The sequence below is a fragment of the Eurosta solidaginis genome, chromosome 3 (genome assembly GCF_040869045.1).
Source record: "Eurosta solidaginis isolate ZX-2024a chromosome 3, ASM4086904v1, whole genome shotgun sequence".
NCBI classification, from domain to species: domain Eukaryota; kingdom Metazoa; phylum Arthropoda; class Insecta; order Diptera; family Tephritidae; genus Eurosta; species Eurosta solidaginis.
In genome coordinates, this window is record NC_090321.1 from 279,433,006 (window position 1) to 279,445,995 (window position 12,990).

Sequence of the window (12,990 nt, forward strand, 5' to 3'; positions counted from 1 at the left end):
TATGTCTACACAAATGTACATACAAGCAACGGAGAGATAAGCACAAACACATGCATATATCTTAGATACTCACAATAGTATGCAATAATCATTATTCATATATACACGCGCATATGGCTATGCGAGAAGCTATAAACTACAGATACACACGTGGCGCGTATAGCTGGTAACCAAGTAGAAAATTCTAGCAGAAGAAACGCCTTGAAATATGCGAACGAGACAGCAGAGAGTGTAAAAGGAGCGAAAGCTGAGTAGGCAGTAATTAGATTGATTTAAGCACGCTATCAGTTGCGAGTATAAGTGTTATTGTGAAGTATTTTCAAAGTAGTCTAATAAAGACTATTTTGCATTATTGAATATTGGATTTATTTGTTCAACAATTTAGCGATACGAACGTTGGTAGAAGGTGTAAAATAACCGGAGTTTCCCCAAATTCGTTACAATATGTATGGCGAAAAACTATGTTTCTCATGTTGATAAAAATATAGTTTTTAAATCTTCATTTATTTTACCAACCATTTGTTATTTCTGAACAAAAAACTGAAGATATATGCTAGATATATATGTAAGAGCTATACATCTTTATTGTTATTAAGGTTGGAGTCTAATATGGGAATGTTGGTTGAGATCAACACGAAAACAATAAGTATGAAAAGTAATTATATAACTATTTTCGATATTAATTTGAGAGCTGCAAATATATGTTCTTTTACCAAGGTTGGTGAAATATTTTCTTTATGCAACAATGGTTATTTGATGAAGTAATCAATGCAGATATAATTATAAGTAAGTTTGGGGCTTTTTATGTAAATACTCGTACTGCTATAAGTTCGGCTTTATGATATGCTCACAGATCATTGCCAGACTTTTATAAAAGTGTCTTCGTAAGAAATAACCTTTTTCTAGAGAAAAGGACTCACGGTCGAGAAAAATTTTAATGGGTTAAGTAAAAATTATTAAATTTGAAATTTTCAATTTTGATATTTTTAAAAATTATAGACTATTTTGGATACCCATTTGCTGCGTGTCGTATGTCTGTGCGTAGAACACTCGAACTGAAAAGATACCTCATTTTATGTTGCTTTTACACTTTCCCTCTTAAATTTATTATCCTTTTATTGAAATGTGCACCAATCTTTAGGACCACTATGAACTCATTCAGTCTATGTGAATTCCTTAACCAAAGCTATTTTTAGAACGAAAAATTAAACTCATTTTTCTATAGATCCTGCTTAACTCCAGGTTTAGCAAATTTTTTTTGCATATAATTCGGTTAAAAATATTACCCTGTTGGCATTAAAACTCGGGTACCTTGTACGAAGGTTTATAAAAATAACACTAATTTTTTAATATAATTATGAAACAAACTTAAATTTATTTAAACCTATCGACTTGTGTCCCACTGTTCCATAATACATAAAGTGTTTTTCCTCCTGGATTAATTTATTTTTTTCTTTGCCTTTATAAATACTATGCACGCACAACCGGCACACAGATTCTCATACAAACAATATTCATTTCAAGGCAAAATACGTGCTTATACACACAGACGCATGTTGCATGCATACAAATATACCATAAATGTTCAGCACAAAGTTTATCCATCCACCACATCCAAGTACTTAAATGCCGTGAATCACTCGGGCATAAAATACAAAACAGAATTATCCCGTCTAAATGACATCCCTTCGAAATTAATCCTTAATTCCATTCATTTCGCATAATCCCCTCTGATATGGCACGATAAACGAATATTATGTGGAACGAAAACGGAAGAAGGAATGGAGTATGAAAAGAGCGCACCTAAACGTGTAAGTGTATGTGTATAAATGTGCGAGAGATTCTTTGAATACCGGTGAGCGGCGATAAGTATGCTTATGTATATGTTTTGGGGCAAAATACACTGGCTCCCACAGAACACACACATATAGCACACACATCCAACCGGATTCACGTACACTACATAGATTGTATTACAAATATATCAATGTATTGGAATTGGGGGGAGGGCCCACACACTCTCACTGATTAAGCTGACTGGCTGATGCCACATGTTGCGCTCCATTGTTTATCAAATGTTGTTTTTGTTTTTATTACGTTTGCGTTAAGTCTAGGTGTTTGGGTGTATGTACGATTACGTTTATAGAGAGTAACAGCTTTATGTTTGTATATAAAACGATGACAGCGCTGGTGCTAATGGTGAATGTTGATGGTGGTGGTTCAATGTGCGTGTGCGTTTTGTGGGCAATCGTTATATTTGCCGCTCTGACGGTGTGTCAGTTACGTGTGCGACATGCTGGAAGAAGGTTGGTGAGCGCTTATCTTTCTTGTTCGGTTCTAATTATTATACAAAAATAGTCTTACTATTGTTTTCGAATTTTGTATTGTATTAAGTGTTCATTTGATTTGTTATGATTATTCCAAATATTTTTAAAAAATAGTGAAATTTTTATTTTAAGGTGGTATTGAGTGTCTGAGTGCTTTTTGGTATGAGTGTTTGCGTGTGCATAATGAAGAGTTCTTAAACAAAAATATATGAAAATGAATTAATAGGAATAAAGGCGAATCAATTTAAAGTACATTAATGTTGGCGAAATATGTGATTTTACTTATAAGATATTGTGGTGAAACTGATAAAAGCTGCAAGGTGACGAATTTAAAATTTTGTTATTTGTGTTATATAAAATAATTTGAGTGTTACCTATATAAGCATTCAAATGCATGTGCATTACACTAATGTTTTTATTAATTGAACCAATATTAGTGACATACGGTCTAAGCAGCAGTAAAGAGGTTATTTGAAGCAGTTCCGGTTATAGGTCACGCCAAACCAAACGTCAGTGAAAAGTTGTAAAACTACGCTCATACTAAGATATATGTATAACACCCTCAATTAAATAGACTATTTGCCACCAAGGGTAGTGAAAAGCTAATTTACGTCTTCCTATCAATATACTGGTTTTCCTTTTTTACTTTGGCAAAGGAATCTTATAACCTGGGTGAGTCGATTGGAAGGCTCGACTTCTACATTTACTGAACACATATGCAGACTTACCAAAGACCAACGAATGAAGCACGATTTTACCAGGTTGAAGCCATTAAAATTATATGTGTGTATTTTGTCTCCTCAAATCCATGTTCTCGGGAGTGAGTAGCGAAACCCGTGGAGACGGTTTTCCCATTGGACTTAAAGCTTCTATCTCAATAATGAAATCAAGCAATGAGTTTCAGTTCGCTGAAAAGCGATATTTTCACTTCGTTTTGTGGAATCTTATAAATAATTTCTGTAAATTATACCAATTATATATGCCTTTTTTTATATCCTTCTATAAATCAACACAGTCAGTTCTTTAAAGAACACAATTGTTATTGTGGCAGTAATACGTGGCGTATATTTTGTGGGAAGGAGACTTCCGAAGCGAAAGCTGGAATCATAGCAAGAATCCATTGAAACCATATAGTCAGATTTTTCAGTTTTAGTCGCTCTAACCTACCGCGGGTAATTTCTAAGCACCCAGTCAATGGGTGTAAAAAGCGCAGAGCTGTGCCTAATTAGCTTCGCTATTTTAAACTTTTGGCATTTGGTGTTGAATAATTCTTCAATTTCGGTCATATTAATTGTAAAGTCTTCATCACCCGCTTAAATTGACCACCACCACTCATTTACGCTAAAGGAAATATACCTCTTGCCTCAAGATATATTCTGAACTATCGCAAAACTTTATATATACGATGCATTCTTTTGATTTTAATGTACTTTTAAACCCAAATATTCTTCCTGAACCACAATTGATAGTGATATGAAGCTCTTAACTCTCTAAATAGTTCGTTTTCAAAAACCAAGGCAATGTGCATGAAGCTCTCTGAAATCCAGTGATCTACACATATCTACATTGGCACATGAATTATAAGAAACATTTCAAAATTAGCGGATATGGTTTATAAATACGTTAAAGTAAATGAATATTCAACAAACAATAGAGAACAAACACTACAATGGTGCTAGGACAGAAACTTGAAATACTGGAAACAAAATGAATATACACATTTATTGATATATTTTTTTTAGTTTACCGACGGTCTTCTTCCTCAAGATAATATGACACATAAATATATTCCTAGGAAAACCAGGGCTTATCTCTATATAGTTATACATTTTATCAAACAGTTTATGAAAAATAATTGCCGAGCATAGGAGCATACGCCAAAAGAAGATATGACGTTTTAAATCTGTCTCAATGCGCCTGCTAAGATAACAGTAATATTGTAGTGTTCACGTTAGCTTCCTATGAGCTGTGACCCAAACACACCCAGAAAAAACACTTACTTAGACTGAGGAAAAACATTTACTATAGAAATTTTCTTATAATTTAGGAAAATTTCAATATAATGAGAACGATTTTTTTATTTTTGCATGAAACTTTTCATTAATTTGAGTAAATTTTTTTCTTTATTTCATTTTTTTCAATAAAAAATACTTGATTGAATATTTCTCACAATATAAATATGTACGAGCTATCTCAGTGAACAAGAGTACTCGACTGTGAAGTTATGGATCTCAATTAGAACTCCACTGCCCTGACCCACAATTAAATTTTTTATTTACACTCAGTAAAAAATTTCTCCCGGTTAAAGGAAAATGGGAATGAAATGGCACTTAAGAAATGTTTTCCTCATTCGCATGTCCAAATTTCTTCTCAATTTGAAGAATTTTTCCTCATTTTGAAGAAATTTTGGCCATGCGAATGAGGAAAAAATTTCTTAAGTTCCATTTCATTCAAGTTTTCCCTGAGTGCATTTGAATTTGCCGAGTAGGAAATTTCTCACTTTTCATTTTTTTTTTTTTTAATTTTTCATGTGTATAAAATTGGGGTATTCACGTTAACTCCTTATCAACTTATCTGATTCAAAATTATTTTTTTACAGTATATTTTTAATATCTGCAGATAAGCTAATAATCAGGGTAGCTCCATATGTGTTTTGAATAATTTAACTTATTAAGCTTATTGCGGCTTAATATTTATATTTTTAATTTTAATTTTAATAGTAAAACACAAGTGCTTGGTAATCCTTAACAATATTTTTGGTTTTTAAACAACTGTGTTCTGAATCGAGATTCGTACTTTATCTACCGAGACCTTAACTAACTTAACTTTTTCTTTGCCACTTTGGCCACCGTGGTGTGATGGTAGCGTGCTCCGCCTACCACACCGTATGCCCTGTGTTCGAACCCCGGGCAAAGCAACATTAAAATTTTAGAAATGAGGTTTTTCAATTAAAAGAAAATTTTTCTAAGCGGGGTTGCCCTCGGCAGTGTTTGGCAAGCGCTCCGAGTGTATTTGTGCCATGAAAAGCTCTCATTGAAAACTCATCTGCCTTGCAGATGCCGTTCGGAGTCGGCATAAAACATGCAGGTCCCGTCCGGCCAACTAGGGAAAATCAAGAGGAGCACGAGGCAAATTGGAAGAGAAGCTCGGCCTTAGATCTCTTCGTAGGTTATCGCGCCCTACATTTATTTTTTTATTTTTAATTTAATAAAAATTCTATTGAAATTAAAAAACTAGTAATCACAAAACTAGCAAAGACAGCAATCAACTTTTAAGGGGTCTTATTCACTACCTCCAAAATACGGCGATCAGAGGCCGTTATATATATGTATATGTATATATTGTGTAGAGAATTTTTTGAGGAAATATGCCCGCATGGCTCTCCGACGTTTGCTCGGCGGTTAAGTCTCTTCCTTTTAGCGACATTAAAGTCCATTAAAAATGATTGTCATTCCACGTAATTATCCATTTTGACCGATGCGCTTTTCACGTGTTCAAGATATCCCACAATATTTTTTTCCTTTGCTTCGAATTCCAGAACCTTTGTTTGACAGACCTAGCCATACAGTGGATTCATCACGCAAAGAATGGGAAAGGGACAAATCAGGACATATTCTAACTTGAAATCCAACTTTTTGATCTTTTGGTTAAGTTTTTCTAAAAAAAATATTCATCCAAAATATGTATGAAGGCTACATGTCTAAACGAATGACTTATGTCAGCTGCAGACCCTCTTCAACAGCTGTCAAGCACCGTTTGACAAATACAAGCACATACACATAAGCACTTGAATATGTATATAAAAAGTGATGAGCACACCCCAACAGAAACACATTTTTAATTGCTCACTTCTAGTTAAACTTATTAACGGAGTCCAGAAAAATTATACTTTTTTATCTACAAAAAGGCAGTAAATAATGAATGAGGTGAGAGTAGCAATATGGATGTGAGAGTAGCAAAACAGGTTACGCAATGTAGCAATATACATTTCCCAATTTATGGTGTTTTCCTGCAATTCAACACCTCAATGGTTTTATATAAACTCGTTGGTTCTGAATCTGCATGAAGGGTAGAGTATGATAGTCTAGTTACAATAGCCAAAGTTTCAAATTATTTCAGACTTAGACCACGCTGATCTTACTTCTTAACTCAAATAATTATTCAACTAATTATTTCAAAAATTCATATCAAAAAGATCGTTTTTATTAGAAAACTCGAAAAATGTTCTCTATTTCCTACTGGGGTATAACATATGTTATGTTGGCATATATATAAGATATTGTTAAGCAGTCAAACAACAAAAACCTAACAGTATGAGTAAAATCACTGTAAATATGCCGGCTTAGCCAAATAGAAAAGAATAAATAAATAACAAAAAAAAAAAAAAAAAAAAATAACACCAGCAAACACCAAACAATACAAACTGAAGTATTCACAGCTTAAATGAACTCGAAAAGTACTCGTATTAGTAAAAGGAAAAGGAACACGATGAGAAAAGCTTTCAAATCTTATGCTTTCATGCCGGCTAATCCTTGTGAAGTTCACTAGATTTATACTTAATAATGTTGTTGTTGTTATGTTACTTTTACTACTGTTGTTACACCTTTCATGAAAATGAAATGGTATATTAATTTCGTCACGAAACCCAAAATTGTAAGTCCTTAAAGGAAAATAGATAGACCCACCATTAAATATACCGAAATAATCAGGTTGAAGAGCTGGGTTGATTTAGCCATGTCCATCTGTCCGTCTGTCTGTTTGTATGCAAACTAGTCCCTCAATTTTTGAGATATCTTGATAAAATTTGGTGACCGGTGTATTTGGGTGTCCGATTAGACATTTGTCGGAACCGGCCGGGTCGGACCACTATAGCATATATCCTCCATACAACCGATTTTTCAGAAAAAGAGGATTTTTGTAATATCTTACTCAATTTAACAGATTGAAGCTTCAAACTTCACCATATAATTTCGTATATTGCACATATTGTTGCCTGAAAAAATTAATGAGATCGGTCGTATATATAGTATATATCCCCCACAACCGATTGTTCAGATAAGAAACTTTTCGTAATCGCTGCCCTATTTTAAGAGCTAGAGGCTTCAAATTACGTATATAGCATCTATTGTTGTCTGAAAAAATCATACAGATCGGTGGTATATATAGTATATATATGGTGGTATATATAGTATATATGTATATATAGTATATATAAATATTTTCGCAATTTTAGCCCCATTTTAACAGCTAGAAGCTTCAAATCTCACCGAATGCTTACGTATATGGCATATATTGTTGTCTGAAAAAATCATAGAGATCGGTTGTATATATAGTATATATCTCATACAACCGATTGTTCAGATAAAAAACTTTTCGCAATTTCTACCCCATTTTAACAGCTATAAGCATCAAATTTCACCGATTGCTTACGTATATAGTATGTATTGTTGTGTCAAAAAATCATAGAGATCGGTGACATATATAATATATATATGATGGTATATATATATAGTATATATATATTTTTTTTTTGCGATTTCGGCCCCATTTTAACAGCTAGAAGCTTAAAATTTCACCAAATGCTTACGTGTATAGCATATATTGATGTCTGAAAAAATCATTGAGATCGGTGGTATACATAGTATATATCTCATACAACCGATTGTTCAGATAAGAAACTTTGCGCAATTTCTTCCCCATTTTAACAGGTAGAAGCTTCAAATTTCACCAAATGCTTACGTGTGTAGTATATATTGTTGTCTGAAAAAATCATTGAGATCGGTGGTATATATAGTATATATCTCATACAACCGATTGTTCAGATAAGAAACTTTTCGCAATTTCTGCCCCATTTTAACAGCTATAAGCTTCAAATTTCACCAAGTGGTTACGTATATAGCATATATTTTTGTCTGAAAAATCATAGAGATCGGTGGTATATATATTATACACTTCATACAAACTGTCATTTTTGCCCCTTTTTTACGGATAGAAGCTTCAAAATTCATCAAATTTCATCAAATAGTTACGTTTACGTCATATATTTTTGAAATACGTGATTCGTAGTCATAGTTTTTACATTCAGACTACCAAAAACGTGAAGCTTTGCATCCTCACACAAAGTACCTACCTATTTTTTATTTTACATTTATCTTAAAAATCGTTTAGGTATGTAGATCTGTTCACTATATATTTCTTATCTTATACATCCGATTATTCGGAGATTACGAATGGGATAAGATTATTGTTCAGCCCCATTCATGAAAGGTATGAAGTCTTCGGCACAGCCGAAGACAGTCCCGTCCTTACTTGTTAGGTACTGATTTTGTCGCAGCTGCTACCGAGCTTGTTGCTGCAGTTAGTGTTAATTCCTATGTTGGCACAATAACAATCGTGTGATTGAGATTCAAACACGAGAAGTGAATAAAGCAAATAAAAATACTAAATAATAGAAATAACGAAAGGCAATAGCAAATGTAAGAGCAAAAAAAAATTGCAAATCTGGCAGGAGAAATGCATCTGTGACACAAACAACGGCAACAACAATGAAAACAGCAACATAGACGATATTAGCAACAGGACTAAGTAAGTGACACGCAACAGAGCTTAGCTCAATCCAAATAGCCATAGTAGAGAGAAAGTAGGTGTATTAAGTAGAGGGTGTGCCACTGTGGTCAGCTTCGCATACTATATGTCAGAAAAAGAGAACGTTCAGAATGTTTCCGGCCCTAGGAACTCTGTGATTAGGTTAATTATATGGCGGAAAATGTGACGTGGAGGTACATATCTAGCGTGCCCGCCTAGGATAAAGACATAAGAGAAAAAAGGCAAAATACTTTAGAATAGGTTCTTCTAAGCGAGGTCGCCTCTCGGCAGTGGTTTTGGCAAGCACTTCGAGTGTATGAAAAGTTTCTCAGCGAATATTAAGCTGTATTTGAGATTCACAGCTGTGGGTACACAGAACAGACTACTGAACAATTAAAAATAAGTTCGAGTTTTTTTTTAAACATTATACCAAATTTGACCTTTATTTCGTTAACACATGTTAAATAAATACTTTGCAATAGCTTAACATTACTTTTCTACTTTTTTCTGCAACTTTTAAATTTTGTCTTAAATGTGGCACATTTGTCACTTAATACGGGGTAATAATGAGTGTTACTTACATCATCCAAAAATTTTAAATTTCAGAATGATATCTTTGCGCCTCAAAATTTATGGAACAAATAAAAACACATCAAGATCAACGTTTCAAGAGTGTAAAAAACTCCGTTTTTCACTTTTCAAAGTTCTCCAAGGTTTTCGTCAAAAAAATCCCAAGGTGCTAGAATCAATGTGCACATGTGCTTCATACATAATTTAAGCTCTTCTGTTCAGAGAAGGGTCCGAGGAACAAAAAAGTTGAAGGAGTGGTGGATTTGTCCATATAAATAATTTCTCTCTGAGGATATTGCCTACAGCACAGCTGATTTTTATTCAGTAGACTTTGTCATGAACGTATAAGAAACATAGCTCTTTTTCTTAAAGGATAACACACAGACAAATATATAAAAATTATACTTAAACTAGAAGACCCGGCAGATGTTGTTCTGCCCTAAATTTGGCATATCTGCATACATTTTAATAAGCTTTTTCCGTCCGAATCTGCTCTCCCCCCCCTTCACTTTTTCCTAATCCTTTTATTCACTCCTCCCTCCGTCTTTTTCGTTTCTCTATCTCCTTCTTCGTCTGATTCTATCTCTTTCTCAATCTCCTTCTCTCTTTTCTCTTCTCTCAATTTCTTCTCATTCTTCTGCATCCCTTAATGCCTGTCCCAGAGGGTGGTATGTATTTTATTCCAGTCCCAGTCCCAGTCCCAGTCCCACTCCGAGTCTCAGTCCCAGTCCTAGTCCTAATCCCAGTCCCAGTCCGTCTCTGGATAATATATTACTCTGTACTAAAGCACTCATCAACAGCTTTAATTTGATCTCCATATTGTATAAACACTGTCTAGGCAATCACTGGCCCACGTTTTCGCCTATATCTCGAGACCCTAGTCATCCAGGGGTATGAAAATTACCCTCTACTAAAGCACTCATCAACAGCTTTCATTTGTTATCCATATTCTATAAACACATTCTTGGGGTACTCGGGTCCACGTGTCGGCCTAAAAAAATGTCATAGTACCTCTAAATCGCGGGCCCCCTCAGAAACCCCGCTATACTTGATATCATTCGCTATAATATTTTTTATTGATAAGCACGTTGTTTAATTAAACACCAACCAATTACACGGAAGTATATCCGCACCCCCTGAAAATGTGAATGCCGGTGCGTATACGTAACATTTTATTATTACGTATAAACAAATAAAAAAATTTGCAATAAAATAATATTGTGACTATAAACTGAGATATAACCTATCCTATATTTCAAGCTAGATCGAACTGTATACGGGGTGTAAAACAAATTCAAAATCGGTTCAGTAGTTTTGGAGTCCATCGGCAACAAACATAGTGACACGTGATTTTTATATATTAGGATAAGCAAAGCAAGAATATGTTTCCACAACAAAACCTGCAAGACGGTTTACGCTATTTTCATTCCAACAATGCTACATCACTCATCAAATCATGCTCTTCCATTCTTTACAGCCATTATACACATTTATACACATATGTACGTATGTAGAAACTTACAGTCGCATATTATTGTTGCTGCAGTAAGCTTTGTTAGTGGCAGGGTTAAGAGAAGAATAAGTGTATTAGCGCTAATCCGTAAGGATAAATGTGGTTAGCATTGTGCCAGCGCGACTAACAGCTTTAGTTCGCACGTACAGATGGTTGTATTGTGTTTAAGAATATGGATTCATGTCAGACGTTGGCAGATTTTTATTTTTCAAACACATAAAAAATTGGTTACTGTCGATTGTCGGCATGAAATATCTACATCGGTTCTCCTATTGCGTAGAAAAAAAGAAAGCATCATACCACAGAATATATGAGAAGCTCAACTTAAATCCCCTCAGAGGCCTATCGCGCTAAATTATTGTTATTATGTAATAAGGCGCTCTTCGTTTACTATGTAGGATATAAATTGGGTGCTATCTCTTAAAGGCCTGTTGCAGTTTTGAACTAAGTATTAAATTCGTTCATTCAGTACCGACCATATTTTAGGATACAAACCAACGTTGAAAAATCGGACTAAGTAAAATAATTGATCAGCCCAATTCTAAATAAAAAATCCTTGTGAGTTTTTTCACATCTCCCTTTCCTTTTATTCTAAACAATTTTCGAAAAAGGAAACCCGGTTAATGGAACAAAATAGGTACTATGAATGTGATTGAAAGGGAAATTTTGCAGCCATTTTTTTGGAATTTTTTCACTACTTAAATTAAAGGGGATGCATCAAAATAGTTTTAGTAAACTGTTCCTTTGTTTAGAAGACTTTTGGAATTTATTCTATAAAATACTAACAATTATAGACTTTAATGGCCACCCTGTGTTGATGAAAACAGAAACATTAAATGTAGATATCTGAAGGATTGCTAGCATCCATTTAAATTCTAAATTAACTATAACAAAGGAGTTGTGCCACTTTTAAAAGGTCATTAATATATGCGTGTAAAAATAACGATAAAAATCAGTTTGCATCTCCTATAAAATTATAAATATGTTGGTTAGGCCTTTGTGAATTAAGCCTACGATTTAAAAAGCATAGAAAATACAACAACCACGCAACTTGCAACTATTTTTCAAAAATATCTTTTGACAGAAGTAAAATTTGTGATTTCCGCCTTGTCCGCAGTCAACCCTTGTTGGATCAAAAAGTACCGATATAAGGAAGTAGCGATACCTGTATTTAGTCTGTAGGGATGCTGTTTCCCGATGATACTTCCAGGTAATGGTATCGATACTTTCATGGTATTGCTTCATCCCTAGAAATGTTGAATGGAGAAACGGTGGAGCTTCGAAGTGTTAGAATGAAATGCTACTTATATTTTAAGGATACATATTCTTAATGGACCAAACTTAAAACTATTCAGTATTCTGCACACATTCAACTGAAGAACACCTCGTGACCAGTTAAACCGCTTAACCAGTTTCACCTTTAAATGCAAATTAAAAGTAGTCTAGATTAGCTGGACTATAAGTTTCTTCAGATAAACTTATTTGTGGCATATCACCTTTCAGAAAAGTACAGTGATTGCTTTGTTGCAAAATTTCTGTTATACAGTGTTATCTATTTATTACAAGATAAGTTATAACTGTACTCAATAACGACATTCAACTCTAACTGCTCATAACAACCTACGACTTTCGGCTTTGGTACCAACAAGATTTACGCATATCTTTTCTAATTGGGAGATGTATCTTTGAAACTTGTTGGGATTACAGGCAAGCTGAATAAGCCAGGTTATCCGAATCAGCGCTCCGTCGCCGGGACAGTAAATGTGTTATTAATGTTTTTTCCGTTCGGAGAATGACTCCACGTATGTATAAACCACAAACACATATCCAAGGTTTACCAAACATATTAACGAATATTTATAATAAAATATTGTTATCATGAATGACTTAAGTACACAAGATTGCGCCTATGCGACGAGTGCAACAAAAGGTCAGACAAATGTTTTTAACGCTTTTGGCACACAGTGTAGACTGTAATGACGTCACTACTGTCAA

The 12,990-nt window shown here is 34.2% G+C and overlaps 1 protein-coding gene across 2 annotated transcripts in view; it reads left to right on the forward strand.

Annotated features, from left to right (window-relative positions):
* dve (SATB1_N and homeodomain domain-containing protein dve) overlaps window positions 1-12,990 on the forward strand; it is a 373,578-nt gene that overhangs the window by 252,812 nt on the left and 107,776 nt on the right. Inside the window, exon 1 of one of the 2 annotated variants that reach the window (XM_067776645.1) lies at window positions 2,233-2,306. The exons of the other annotated variant lie outside the window; for it this stretch is intronic. Coding sequence (XP_067632746.1) covers window positions 2,294-2,306 — 13 coding nt within the window. The 5' untranslated portion in view covers window positions 2,233-2,293. Of the gene's footprint in view, window positions 1-2,232; window positions 2,307-12,990 lie in introns of those variants that run through there. 2 annotated transcript variants of the gene reach the window in all.